General features: G+C 43.7%; 1 protein-coding gene across 2 annotated transcripts in view; it reads right to left on the bottom strand.

Annotated features, from left to right (window-relative positions):
- Positions 1–15,251, bottom strand: part of FBN1 (fibrillin 1) — a 713,526-nt gene that overhangs the window by 107,366 nt on the left and 590,909 nt on the right. For both annotated transcript variants that reach the window (XM_078684805.1, XM_078684806.1), the window contains exons 35-37: positions 14,173–14,295; positions 7,612–7,734; positions 4,109–4,273 (exon numbers count right to left, since the gene is read on the bottom strand). In XM_078684805.1, the coding sequence (XP_078540931.1) occupies positions 4,109–4,273; positions 7,612–7,734; positions 14,173–14,295 (411 nt within the window). The remainder of the gene's footprint in view (positions 1–4,108; positions 4,274–7,611; positions 7,735–14,172; positions 14,296–15,251) is intronic.

Raw genomic sequence — 15,251 nt, 5'->3', positions numbered from 1 at the left:
CTGGTTTAGCAAGCTCTATGGAAGAGCTTCAGTTGGACCAGTTGAAACCCAGCCCAGATAGCCACACCCAGGCGGTACCTGCAGTTTGCTCCCCAGTCGTCGTCTTCCAGTCTACCCAGATCTACTTCCCACTTCTCTCTTAGCACCCTCAGCGGTGGCAGACTGTTTGCAAACAGTAAATTGGATATTATGGATAGTGCATGTTGATGGAGGGGGACATATAGTACTCTGTATTCCATAGGCCTCTCATCAGGAATGTCTTTCATTCTAGCCATGCATTCCTTCAAGATGTGCCTAATTGGTAAGTACTGCAGGTAGTGAGTTCCTGTTAGCTCATACTGTGCCTGTAGCTCTGCAAAGGTTATTAACTTATTGTCACTCCAAAGATACCCTACCTTTGAGATGCCCAGTGTGTCCCACTTTCTATATCCTTCCACCCCTCAAAGGGGCGCCGGGCCTCTGCATCCCATCATGGCATCTTCATTTCTAATGTCAGTTTACCCAGCTATTCTATCCTGTGTGTCACTGTTCTCCCCGCTTTGATCGCCATCACCGTCTGAGTCTGTAGATTAGTACGTTTTCCGTTTCTATACAGTTGCCTAGTAAAGCCCACCAGGTCCTTAGTATTTCAGCCAGCCATCAGTGATGGCTCCTTTTGCTCCACAAATGACCAGGCAGTGACTGCCACTAGTTGGGTTACCTATAAGTATAGGTGTAGGTCTGGTAGAGCTATGCCTCTATCGAAGGGCTTCCTAGTCAGTGCTGACAATGCTATTTGCCATACTCCCCCATCCCACAGCAACAACCTGGGCTCAGCCTGTAGCCTTCGAGGTCCCTGAGCCTTGAAGTGCACAGGGACCTCATAGAGAGAGTTTAGCAGTGCATAAAGGAACTTGGGCAAGTATATCATGTTATAAGGGGCCGGTCTGCCCAAAATAGACAACGGCAGCTGGCACTAATGACCAATGTCTTTCCTATAATCCTCCAACAACCCTCCCAAATTTCAGTCAAAGAATAATTTCTGGTCTGAGGTTACATAGATCCCCCGGTAAGTAAAACCCCTTTCTTCTCTGGGTATGGGACAGTTCCATCCCTTACTGCCACACCATTAGAGGGTACAGGTAGGACTTGTCCCAATTAATGCAGATCCTAAAACAGTGATCCTTATCATGGTCCCTGCAGAGCACCCAGATCTAAGCGTCTTTTCGAATCCAGGTAGCCACTAGCTCCATTTCCACTGCAAACAAGAGCGGGGTCAAGGAGCACACCTGCTGAGTTACCTTCCCCAGTTCGAACTCTTTGGAGAGTATGCCATTCATCTGAAACCAGGCAGTCGGGTGGGTGTACAGATGCTGCACCCATACGAGAAAGGAGGGCCCAAAGACCACATGCTCTAGCAGTGCCATCATATGGCCATTCCAAAAATCAAACACTTTTTTAGCATCTGGTGCTAGAATCACTGCCAGGTGTTTCACCCCCATCTAGTGTGCCAGGCATCTGAATAGCCCAGAGGTTATGCCTAGTTGATTTGTAGAGCATGAATCCCAATTGATCTGGGGCTATATTACCATGTTTCAGCCGCATCAGTTGGTTTGCTATCTCCATCACTAAAATCGTTGCTTTGATATTAAAGATAAATATTAGTCTACATGAGGAACTGTGAGGAGCATAAGTAAGTCAGTTTTCCTATTGTCACTTGTTGTAGGTCTCTTGGGAAAACCTACTGCCTTGGACTCTTAGGGTATGGTTCTAATCAGGCATACCACCTGGCTTCATACACATTTAAAGAATTCCGGCGGTAGTCCCTCCTGTCCAGTCTATGAGCTTCCTTGCTCCCTCCCTTGGCTAGGGATGGGAATATCATTGATAAATGCATATTGGTCCCCCTCATTCAATATGGGGGCATGGGGCACATAGTCCTTTTAAGAAGCCTACAAAAGTGTGTGATATCTCCCAAGCTGATTCCATTAGCTGCCATCCTGGTGTGTATACTTTGTGTACCTAACCCTGCCCTTGCTCTCTCTTTGCCTGCTACAAAAGGAGTTTCCCTTCCTTGTTTCCCGCCTTGTAGATATGTTTAGATTATGTTGTTTAGCCCTACCTATTAACTTGAACTCATGTTGCACCAATCGTTTATATTTGTCCCATGTGTATTCTATTAGGGTGGACAGATTTGTTCCAGGATTTACACATATTGTACCTCTCAGGCTAGTAGTTTTTCTTCTAGCTCCCTCCCTTGTCCCTTTCCCTCTTGATTCCCACCTTATGAGATATCAACTGGCCTCTCACCACCATCTTGTATTCCTACCTATGGACTACCCTTCAGTTCACTGAATCCTTGTTCTCCTTAAAGTAACCTTCTGTCATCTCTTGGGAATACCGCTTTGTTGCCTAGTCAGTCAATGCGCAGGGGTCACAATGGTTACTTCTTTCTGTAGTTGTTGTAGTTTTACCGTTTCAATCCCTCCCTCCATCAACCTTTTTCTGGTAAATTGAGAGCAGACCCATTGCTATTGCCACCGCCTCTATTTTGCGCTCAAGCTCAGTCTTGGTATCACGGATTACCCTTAGAATCCTCTCCTTGTGAGTTGCCAGATCTTATTCTCCCTCTATCTTGGCATCAGTGGTCCTTGTCTGGCATGACACCCCAATGTCCTGCTCCATTTTTTTTCTTCCTTTTGGGAGCACCATTTTCCCAACCCCCGCCAAGCACCGGCCCTTCGATAATCACTCTATGGTACTCCCTCTGCCACAAGCACTCACTCAAGGGTTAGAAAGCATCCGCCTTCTTAAATAAATTAAATCATCAAAGCTGGTAAGAGCTGGTAGGTTGTGCTTTTAGGGGCTGTTCCTTCTCTCTGTACTGCAGCTCTCCAGTATCCCCTTCCACCTGGGGTCTCAGAGACTGCAGTTCCCCAGCCTTACTCACACTTATCCCCTGGGAGGCCTTGACCTTTCAGTCCTCAAATGAGCTTTGTGCCACTGTATGTGGCATCCCACTAGTCATATATGTGCTAAGCAACCAAATGATTCCTGCTCCACAGCCTGGGTGCTGTACTGTCGCCTGCCACTCGGGGCCAAGCTCACTACATGTAAGGGCATAGATGCCAAATCTGGGGCATTCATTTTCCCCATCTGTCTTCCACTGCACTCCTCCAGTCACCAATCTGGCACCCGCTTTGCCTTTTCCCTCGACCATTGTCCACAGATCTTCTCGTGGCTGCCTGGGTCTATGCCGTGCTTGGTTGTGCTCCAGGTTATTATGGCCATGTTGGTAAGTCCATCACCGTTTCATCTTGCCTGTTGGGTGCTGCACCCTGGGGTGGTCTGTCAGCAGTGCCACATCCATGGGGCCCCGGTGTTCTCCAACTCCTCAGTGCCACTCCGCCCACCTCCGGTCCCCGATCTGGAGCCCAATTTTCTTCTTCTTGGCTGCACACGGCCTCTCTGTCCAGCTCCATCCTTGGCCAGGCAACGCTATTTTGTGGGGCACAGCCCCTCCGACCTCATCAGAGCCTTCCACATCCTGCACTCCGGGGCGGATGATGGCTACGCAGCCGTCGAGGTCCCTGGGTGTCTCAGAGCCACTTTCCAGCCCAGTTTGGCATGGGATGAGTCAGGATCTTTGAACCTGCTGGGCTTTGCGCAGAGCTATGGATTATGTGGTCATCTCCATTGCTGCCCAGGCCATGCCCCCCATTAAACGTTATATTCCGCTAATGAACAACAGAACTGTGTTAGCACATTAAAATATTTCACAAATAATTTGTAGTTTTCCCAATGCTCTTACAAATCAGAGCCCTTGCAGCAAAAGTATTAAGAGTTAAGATTCATTCAACACATCATGGCAGTTTGCCTACAAGGAGCAACATTCTGCAGACGCCTCCAAGAGCTAGAGTCTGAAGCAATTGAATATTGGAACTAGTTGATTTGCAGTACAGCTGTGATCTAGAATTATTTATATTTTTCTCAACTCCTAATACAGTTCACGAAATGGAGACAATTCACAGGTCTGCTTCTATTTCAACATTTTGGTATAATCTTAAAATATTTTAGTATAATCCCATGGTCCTTGACACTGACTCATGACGTGAAATGACAGACTTACTTGTGTTGACTGGCGGACACAATTCACAGGGGGTGCCCCAGGCTCTACCGAGGGAACAGCAACACGAGGCCTTGGAAACGCCAACCCCAATCTCATTGCTGCAGGAGTGGCCTCCGTTGTCCCCACGTGGCTTCGCATCCAGAAAGCAGTTTCCGTGCCTTGTGTCTAAAAGATTTAAAACAATACAATTCTATTAATGAAAATTCAGAACCTGGATGATTATTCTTAGGAGCAAAACCAGGTTTCTAGCGGTAAGGGCGCACGTTTTGCACTGGTGAATTGCTCACTTTATCACTATATATAGGAAAACCAATTCAAAAGCAAAACATCCAAAGAATATTTAGCAGTGAGCAATGCTTTTGTTTTCAGGCGTTCTGCCACATGAGCAAGTATATTTCGCACAATTCAGTGCAAACAAGCCGAGTCAGAGGGAGTCTGGGGATTAATTGTGACAGACAAGCCAAATATATAATTACAGGCACATACAGATCTTCCTATTTCAAAAGGAAGTGTCTATTTACCAGGCTGCTGGCAAATAGTAGAAAATCTGAGATATTTACCCGGAAGCCGGTGAAATAGTAACTAATCTCTGCAGTTTTGCCGGCCATAGACTACATAGTAAAGCTAATGTACAATTTGACCAGCAACCGGATAAACAGTGTGAAGGAGGTCTTTATTTAGCCGGCCATAAATAAAACAAGCATTAGCAATTCCAATAGGTCTCATCTTTGGTACCTTATTAGTGTTCAACCAGAGCTATTGGCTTTGCCAATGTCTTTAAGCTATGTTGTACAGCAGCATGGCTGCTATGCAGCATGTTGAAGAGGTATAATAAAAAAGTGTTATAAGTATTTTTGATATCTTATATATAACCAAGAAGACATTATGTACAACTAAACGACCGTATTGAAAATATAATTAACAATAAAAGTTTTCTAGTTTTTCGTCCTTGCAATGCTGGCAACTTTCTGATGCTTGTTTGTTAAAGGTTGCTTTTGTTATGGGGAGGGGGAGTGGAGAATGGGGGGGATGGCGGACATAAATGACAGGAGGGTGGAGGTTGGGAAATAGTACCTGTATTACAACATGAGCAGCGGACGGACACTAGGGGAGAATCTGTGAGTTGCTTTTCTTCTGTGTTTTTGATGCCTATGTCTCTCTCTTATTTTATGGGAAAATTCATTCATATTCCAATTACATTCTGTTCAATTAATTATAGTCTGATTCCTTTACTTGTGGCGTCTCAAAAAAATACATCCTCTGATGGCCCAACAAAGTACAAGCCATTGAGGGAAGGATTTTATTTCATTTACCCTTTTTAGAGTAAAACCTGGCTGAAACGGAACCGGAAAAAATAATGACCCCGTCACCCTGGATTAAAATACCAAGCGTGTGGCACCATTCGTGTTTTTGAAAAACAAACTCCTAATTTGAGAGGTTTAAAAAAAAAAAAACAGTATGTAAAAATGTTTATTAGCTGGCCATCATGCCTGACTGTACTTTCCTTCAAAAGGCTGCAGTTCCTGTCAATGAAGAGAGTTCTCAACAGGAACAGTAGACAACTCTAAATTTGGTGGGCGGAGGTCCCTCAGGATGTTGGAGGTATTGTCCTCTACTCTCCTAATGTAGTTAATACCATACTTGAAACACTAAATCAGTCCCATAGTTTTTCTTACTTCCACCATCCGATTGGAATGAAGCCTTGAAATTATACTGTGTTGGACACGTTATAAGGGGCCCATGCAATTGTTTCTCTTTTGATAAAATCAGCCTAAATATTAGACGGCTCTATGTTACTGGGATACAACATTTCTATTTCTGGTCTTTGCTTTCACGTATCAATGTTTACAGGTGTTTTCACCTGATTGGATTAATTGAATTGAACCAAAATGAACACTTCTAGGATGCACTGATTTGCTGCAGAAAAAGAGGTGTTCTACTAACATAGGGTGTTTTGATATTTCTTTATATAGCCCATGTACATTCTAATGGCTTTGTCAGTAAGCGAGTAAATAGCTTTAGAAGGGTAAACAGCTTTAACTGGTGTTTCAAATCATCTAATCATCGTAATCATTAGTCACATATGCACCTAGTTGTAAAAAGTAGGATCATTTGTGGAGCACCGGTGGGGGAGGCACTGTCCACAGTTCCCTTGTCTTCTTATATCCGGTTATCTGTGTTTCTGAACTTTTTTCTCAGGGCCCTTGCTATCTAGAAACAGTGGTTTTCATACGTGTTTTGGTTTTATATTGGTGTATTTATTTTTCTAGCCATTAGAGTTGTATGTTCATCATTTTGTCTATGGTGTGTGCTTGCCATTTTTATGTTCTTTGAGCCTGTTAATATGGAAAGATCAACATCTCTTTAATCTAGATAGACACTGTAATATCAATTCAAAAGTAGGGATAAGGTCCATTCTTGAAACAATTTAACATGTTTAGGTGCTGTCCAGTAAAATGTAAAGAAATGCTATAGTCAATTTTGTATCACCATTACATACAAACAACTAGCAGAAGAGAATGTGCAAGCGATATGTGAACATCCTGTGGTGAGGTATAGGCGAACCTGTATAGTTCAAATTGATAATGTAGCTCCTCCATAAGGCATGCAATGGACTTTCTAGTCCTACACAAGGACCCACTCTCAGTCCATATCCACAGGAGGATGTGACTAATGGGCCTGAGTGCCCCCGACACAGGAGTTTCCTTGACAGGCACTGTTGTCTACAATATTAAACAAGGACTTTCAGAGCTCCAGGCAAATAGGTTTTTGCCTCCTGGAGGGCTCCCCATACACTGAAGAGAGGCTAATTTGGGGACTTTTGAAGTAATTCAGCTATCAGCAGTCGGTGCTCGGAGACTATAATACAGCATGAGGGAGAAAGAGTCAAAGCAAAACATCCCTGTTATGGGTTTAGGACCAGGATACAAGCCCCAAGCAAACAAGCTTCTATGCTAAGTGGACATTGTTATAGTTAAATGAAATGCAACACAGGGTTCGTTCTTGATTCTATGAGATGATGAAGAGGTGCCACTGCAAATCCTACAAGGATCCCAGAATTCATCTTTGTCTGATGAGGTTTGATTAGGATTGTTGATCTATTGCATCACATTGAACACGTTAAATAAAAAGAGTTTGACTGAGATAAGCCAGATTTGTTCAAAATAGGTATGGTTGCAGATTATTACTGGACATAGTACAGAAGGTTCGATAGACAAATCTAAGAGTTACATACGTTTGGATAAGGGGGTTTGGGACAATTGTATTTTTAATCTGTGCCTACGTCCATGCCACTGCTGAACAGGAGAGCAAGCAAAAAGAAAATAATCACAGGGGATTTGTTAAATGTAAGGAGGATAGCCAATAGCAGGAATTAATTTAATAGGATGCATGTCTCATGTCTGTGCCTGTTTTCGTGGAAAATACAACACAGCAATAGAAAATAGTGCAGCAATGAGGTTATATTTCCTATACTAAAAAAAAAAAAAAAAGTTATATCTTACCCACACACCCAACACGCGTTGGGTTCAGCTCGAAGTCAGGTGGGCACTCACAGGTGTAACTGCCAGGTGTATTTTCACAGCTTCCACTGATGCAGGTTGTGGGGTCTGCACATTCATTCACATCTGAAACACAGGAAGATCAATATCATTAAAAAAGATAACACTTTTATAGCATGCAAAAGGGTACCAGAAAACCTCTCAGGTAAAAAAAAATACCCCTTTGGGTATGTTCTTTTACCTGTGTTTGGTCAGATTGAGGGGACATGTGCCAACAGCCTTATTGTCAACATACTGCCAGGAAGCAATAGCTTTTAATTGCTTCTCCTTATGTCAGCCCTCCTCAAAAAACCAAATGCAGACCCAAAAACCCTCTCTAATTTCAAACCTATCTCTTTGCTCCCGGGTGTCTCCAAGATTATTGACCGTAAACACCCAACTATCAATATACCTACATACCTTCAATCTCCTCCACCCCTCACAATCAGGCCTTAGAGTTCACCACAGCACAGAGACAGTGGGGCATATTACCAACAACTAGCGATAATTATCGCTATGTTGGTTTAGCGGCGATAATTTCATCGCCGAGCTGCGGCGATTTTTATCGCTTAGGAGCCTTGATATTATCAAAATTTATCTCCTAAGCGATAAAAATCGGCCGAAATGCATGAATATCACTGAAAAGTCAGCGATATTCATGCATTACCGAGCTAATGCTCTTAGCCATGTTATCCACCTACCATTGGATAACATGGCTAAGAACTGCTCAGGGGCAGGTGTTAGCTTTTGGAGATATTCGCGCTTATCTCCAAAAGTTGGTAATAGGAGATAGAGATGTTAGCGACTGTTTCCAGTCGCTAACATCTTGGCACGCCCACTTTGCATGTCATTAGTGATAAATATCACTGACATGCAAAGCGGGGCCCAAGATGGTCGCTATCTCCTACTAGCTGTCGCTAACTGGTGTTGGCGACAGCTAGGTAATAGGGAGATAATTTTATCTCCGCTTTCTTGGCTTTTAAAGCCAAAAAACGGAGATAAACCCCCTTGATAATACGCCCCAGTGTTTGTGGAAATAAAAAAACTCCATCAAATTTATGCTAGATGCTGGCCATAACATTGTCTTAAAACTATTAGACCTCTTTGCGCCATTTGACACGATCTCACAAGAGATCCTGTTACATCGCCTTGTCTCTATTGGTGTGGAGGGGACAGCCCTAGCCTTGCTGGGTTCCTTTCTGGGTCATAAATAACAGGTTGTGTGGTTTATCTGTTGTTTTCAGAGGCGAACCTATGCAGATGACACCCAACTTCTGCTGACTCATGACAACAATGAGTCGGAAGGCAAGACAAAATTTGCAGCCCAATACAACCTGATGTCCGTTCAGTTGCTTCTCTGATGTTACAGACGTCACAAATACTACTGGATCAAAAGCTGACCATAAACTTGAGAATCATCCTCTTACCTCCCACCCTCTGAATATATGCAAACTGATGCCGCTGCTGCCGCCCTACTGTCTTATAAGGCTCCAACAGTGCCACAGCCTCTTACTTCTAGTTAACAGACTCCAGTTGGAACATTGGGGGACAGCTCCTTGAGAATGCTTGACTCTGTTAGCTGCAGTAAGGTGCCACCAGGGAAGGCAATGGAGAGACTCAGAAACTTGAGGCCTTGGAGACTCAGGACGTGAAGGTGTGGAGGCAGGAGAAGGTCAGCAGCACTCAGGGACAGCAGACCATGCAGCAGCCATGCATGAATGACGACCATGCAGTCGCGAGCATGGCAAATACAGAGGAAGGAGCCTTCTAGTCAAAGCACAATCTCTAGGAGTGTACAAAAATACTGCCGCAGGCATCACTGTAACCTCCTGGGAGACCAATGCCTACTTTTTGCGAACATATTTTTGATGGCTTCTGCACCTCCAGTAATCACCCCAAAAACTGATGGCCAACATTGATGGTGATGCTGCCCTTCATGAGGCAGCACAGAAGAGACAATATGCAAATGTTAGCTCATGCAAGGGCTTATGGGGCCCTCCTTAGGCCCAGGCAGTAAATACATTATGATTTGCTTTGTGGGAGGCTTTTTCTTTTTTTCCCAATATGTGGCTGTGTGATTCTGGGCGCCCCTGTCCCTTTGATGGGCTTTCAGTATATGCCAACTATTGGGCTCCATCGGGAACCCATCCTGCACAACCCAGCCAACACAGCTATTGTGTGGTCGTGCAGAATGGGCATCCTCCTTGTTCTCCTGCCCACGTGACCAAGGGTAGGGAAATTTCGGCAGTGTGCTCTGGGCCCCAGTAGCATTTTCTTCAGGCCTCTCAAGCTGTAAATTAGCTTTTCATTAGGGAGCTTGATTTCTAAGGCTCCCTTCACCCCCCATGTCTTCTACCCATGCTCTTCATGCTCTCTGCTGTTTGAGTGGCATCTTTCATAGACCCTCCCCAAGCCAACAAACAGAACACCCTCCCTCCTACACTCCCAAGATCCGACAGCATCCTGGCTACTCACCAGGTACTTGTGTGTCAGCAGAGTCAGGGGATAGTCCACAGAAGTCCCAGTGGAACCCTCTAGAGTCATGCAGCATGTCCATTTCCCCTACAGTGCCTCAGGGGGCATCAAGAATCCAGCGGCTCTGGAGAGACCCATTCTTGTCTTTGGAACCAGTAGAGGTTTCAGGGTCTCAAAGTCCATCCTTGTGGAGACTCAGGAGTCGTTTTACTTCCTGCAGGGCATTATTCTGGCATTAGAGTTCCAGGCACAGGGTCTTCCCAAGGGTCTAACCCTTGTGCACGTTTTTGTTTAATTTGAGGTGCAATGGTCTGAAAGTCAGGCCCCTCTGCCCATTACTAGGGTGCCACATTAGCAGTCCACCCCTGCCCCACCCTCCTGCACAGCAATCGGGGATATAGAAACATAGCGACTTCAGGTGATCTATGAAAAGATCTTCCCTGGGAGTCTCATTTTCACCCCCAACTGACACAGCTGCCTGATGCCTAACCACCAAAGAATCAAAGGAGAGCCTTCTTGTGCTTGACTGCAGAGGTCTGGTTTTCCTCCCCTGTACTGTGGGTGTGGGCTTGCCCAGGCGAGTTGCAGTGTACAGAGTTAATTAGTGCATGCCTATTTTCCACTAGTGCATGCGTATTGCCTTAAACTGGAATTGGGCCAAGCACTTTCACATGGCTCATATGTTTGATGAGGACTTTGGCCAGTAGGGGGCATAAAGGCCTGGAATATGATGATGCCTGAGCCAGGGAAATATGAACGGTGTCAAAGTGCCATAAGAGGTAAAATTATCACAAAAGTGACAGTGGATCAGGACTTGGTGTACAAGTTTACCCTAAAATGGATATCTGACCGGTTTCTCTAGCTCTAAGTATAGTGAAACTTCAGTGATGCAGCTTTCAATCATAAGGCACAATGCTGCGAGCGCACAGTCTTTCAGAAAGCACTGCAGACCTACACAATGAATGCTCACTCACAATACAAAGCCTACACCAGGTCAGTACCAATCCCTGAAGGGTCAATACTCCTTTAGGCTACCTGTGCGCAGATACCGGGCTGAAATATATGGTAGTCTCATGCGTTCACACATGCACATGACTGTGCTCAAATGTTTGCTTGTAACCAGTCCAGAGCCTTTTACCCTAGCTGCACATCAGTAGATCTTATCTTAAAAGGTGGACACTGGCAGTTAGTACTCTGATGTGATATGATATCCATTTGTAGAGTGCAACGAATCACACCTGAAGGTGTCTCTCTGTGCTAGCCTCTTCCAGTTCCATCCCCAAACTTCTCGAATACCCATTATTTCAACAATTTCATAAATTTACTGAAATCTACACAGCCGCGAAGAAAGACAAGAAGCTGATTCCATGCCCTCGGTGCAATGTGAGAGAAGGATCTGCCACCATATTTGGAAAGCTTGACCAGTGGAATAGAGAGAAATGCCTTATTACTAGATCTCAGTGTATGTGCCGGGCTTTAAAATGTAAGTCTGTTTTTCAGCTATAGCGGGGATCTACCAAAAAGGGTTTTGTGAACAAGACAGCAGATCGTAAAAATTATAGTTTTCCTCACTGGTAGATAACGTGAAGGTGTTGAAGGAGAGCCTGCTGGAAGATTGAAAACGTATCTAGCTGCCGTGTTTCGTCAGCAGAGTATTGTTAGCTGCCTAAGCAGTGCATTGCTGTTGTACAGGTGACTGATAACCAGCGCCTGGATCAGCATTTTCCAGGTCAAGCCAGGAAGCCAAGGAAAGACCTTCTTCAAAGTGCACATCATGACAAAACAAGTCCCTCTTACTGCAGCAACATGATTTCTTATTGTCAAGTCCTGGTCAATTTGTATCGCTATGTTTTTAGCAGAGTGACTAGGGATTGGAGCAGAACACAGTTCCACCGGCCACCAGTCTGGAACCCAGAAATGTTGAGCTTTCTCAAACCGCAGGTAGATGATAGCTCCTACCCATCCAAGTAGCAATGTGTTTCATGCAGGTTTGTAAGTACTGCCTCGAATCCTCAATGTCTTGTTCCATAGTGATAATCAACTGCGTATCATCGGCATGCAAGATTATTTTAAAGCCATAAGTTCTCACAATCTGCGCTAAGGGAGCAACATAAACATGAAAAACCGTAGGGCTCGGAAAGAGCTCTGATGTACTCCCTTGCTAAGAGACATTTGCTGAGATTTAAATGAACCCAACGAAATAATTTGGGTCCGATCTTTTAAAAAGTCAATTAACCACTGCAAAGTGAACACAGCAACACCGATCTCAAGGTAGAACAAGAATGGCTGGGGATCCAGCATCCAAACAAAGATGGATCAAGTCAGTTACTGCCATTAATGCAGTCTCCGTACTATGGGCTGTATGGATCCAAAATTGGGAGGGGATCCAAGATCATATGATCGTCCAGAAACATCATCAGCTGATTATTCACATGGCTCTCAAGTATTTTTTCCTAGGAGAGGAAGCAAAGAGAACGGGCGATAGTTGCTCAGATTAAATAATCAATATTGTGTTTTTTCTATTGGGTTATGACGAGCTCTGTTTTCCAAGCTAACAGTCCCTTGGTGGATTCCAGAGACAAATTAAGTGGAGCCTGAGCCTCCTTAGCAAGTTCCACTGCCAAATAGAAGCTGCTTTCTACAAACTGCCTACTGCAAGTGTAAATCCTTCATGAACCAAGTAGCATGGGACCTGCCAGAGGTATGTTTGGAGGTTTTTAGGGGAGCATTTTTGTCGAAAGTCATTGACAACGTAAGATGATAATTATTTAACGTTGCCTCAATATCAGAGTTTTGGGTCACTATTCCCCAAGACACAGTTCTAGCAATTTTTTCTGCTGTGATATTTCTCCAAATTCTATATGGATTATTCACTAGCGGCACCTTTTGCTTTAATGAATATGCCAACTTAAAAAAGAGTGATTTATCCATGTGAGGGCGAGGGGGTCTTCGATAACCAACAGAGGTGAATAAGTAAAAAGCAGATTCAATGTATGGCCCACAATTGAGTCAGATTTAGTGATTCCATGTCTTCAAAAAGGCCCCTATCTCTGATTTAAAGACCGGTTCCCCATGGAAATTTTTCAATGAAAGTCTATGGGGGAACAATGCATTCCATCAGCATATGGCTGAAATCTTTCTTGGGCCCTGGGGGCGGTAAATGAAGGCGCACTTCCAATGAGGTACAAAAACACACATTTCCATTCCCATTCCTCAAGTGATTCCATTATGTGAATTTTTGGAGGTTTGCGAAATGCAATCTCAATTCCACTGCCAGGTCTAGATTCCCTGTCTAACCTGACTAGTTGGTAATTGTCAGTTAATGCCAGTGAAATGCAGGGTAGAGCGGAGGCATTTAGCTGAGTTTCGGTCAGGAAACAGAAAACAGGGGAGAACGATGTTAGGAAGTCCCTAACTTCCCTAAGTTTCAGAAGGGACCTAATGCTACAATAAATGCCTACATGCGAGCATCTGAGTGACTATTTTTGTGACTACAGTCAAGGACGTCGAGCAAGATGGAGGCCTTGAGTGGCTGAACCGCCTTGCATTCCCTCCATGAAGAGATGGACATAGATTTGAGGGTCCGTCAGCCTCATTAAGTGATAATAACAATCATGGGAAGCCGCAAGACCTACAGGAAACCAAACCTTCATGCCCTGAGAAGGAAACATACTGCAGCTATGTTTGAGACCGACATCAGCATGTCCATTTTCACAGAATTTACTGAGACTGAGAACAGGTATTGAGACTCAATCTCAGTAAAAGCCCGAAACTGTATAGTCAAAAAGTGAAATTGTCAGAACCCATTTCCTAGAGTACTGTATTGTACTTAGTAATTGGATTTATATAGCATTAATGACCCTGACAAGGTATTGAATTTCTTTACGGCAACTAGCACGCTGCTCCAGAATCCAAAGATAGCGGTTAATCCACTGGTTATTTATTATTATTGGGATTTGTCTTGTGCTCTCAATAAAATGATTCCATGCATTTACTCCAGTTATTTTGCAGTAGATTAAATCATAAGGCATTTGGTGTAAATATTCTTACCTGTACAGTTCCCACCACTTCTGTCCAATTCGTATCCCGAGTCACACTCACATCTGAAGAAGCCAGGAAGGTTCTTGCAAGTACCAAACACACATATATTGGCGAGGGTGCACTCATCAATATCTAAAATAATAGGAATGGAACAGAGTTAACTGTTGTTGAATAATTCAATGTGAGTTGAAAATTAACTTTTGCTGTTGCATTATTTCCTAGTACTTAATAGCAAAAAGAATATATATGGTTACATTTGATTCTTAACTGTTAACATTAACATTCATAAATAGTAAAAAGAAGCCATGTGAACTAACACAACAACCATTGCTCTGCAAGCACAGTAATTATTGAGGTGCATGGCAAAGATATGCTGAAAAGATTGTAAATAAAGACCCTTCCATCTAGTAACTACTCGTAACTCTTTACATAAACAACAACAAAATGACACCCTTCAGGAGCAGCTATCCTTTACAACTGGTGGTCCCATATTGACTAACAAATAAGATTCTGTGGCAAGCGGGAACTACCAGTTTTAAGGTGCTGTTCTATTACTGTAGAACGGTGATAGCTACACACCAGAAAAAGTCATTTTCAATGGCTAACAATTTATCTGCAGACGTTGTCACAGAGACCTGCATCTGTGTCGGTACGCACTATTGAGCTTCTCTACCTATGGTGTTGGTGGACAAGTCTCATCAGTCCTCATCTACATGTTTTAATGCCTACTTGTCAATAATCCATCTCTGCTAGTTCAGGTTATTTCTGGGTGGATTTATTTCTTTACAAATGGGATCCCTTGCTTCTCGTTGCTGCTCTGATGCTGAGGTGTTTCCGAGACTTATGTGTATCCTCCTCCCATTGGTTCTTCTGAACAGGTTTGAAACATGTTTGTTAAAGGGTATTTTAGACTTGGAACATCTGCTAGTAGCCTATCTGGAAAAGAATTCACATTCTATAACTTATGATCTCATTATTTGTAATATTCATTGTAATTACAAATGTAATCACAAATCAGATAGAACCATTGATCTATATTCAATTCAGAGTAGACGCCTTGTGACCTACACTCTTATCAAGTGCGTAAA

Source organism: Lissotriton helveticus, chromosome 3_2, assembly GCF_964261635.1.
Source record: "Lissotriton helveticus chromosome 3_2, aLisHel1.1, whole genome shotgun sequence".
NCBI lineage: Eukaryota > Metazoa > Chordata > Amphibia > Caudata > Salamandridae > Lissotriton > Lissotriton helveticus.
This window is presented reverse-complemented; position numbering and strand designations above follow the sequence as displayed.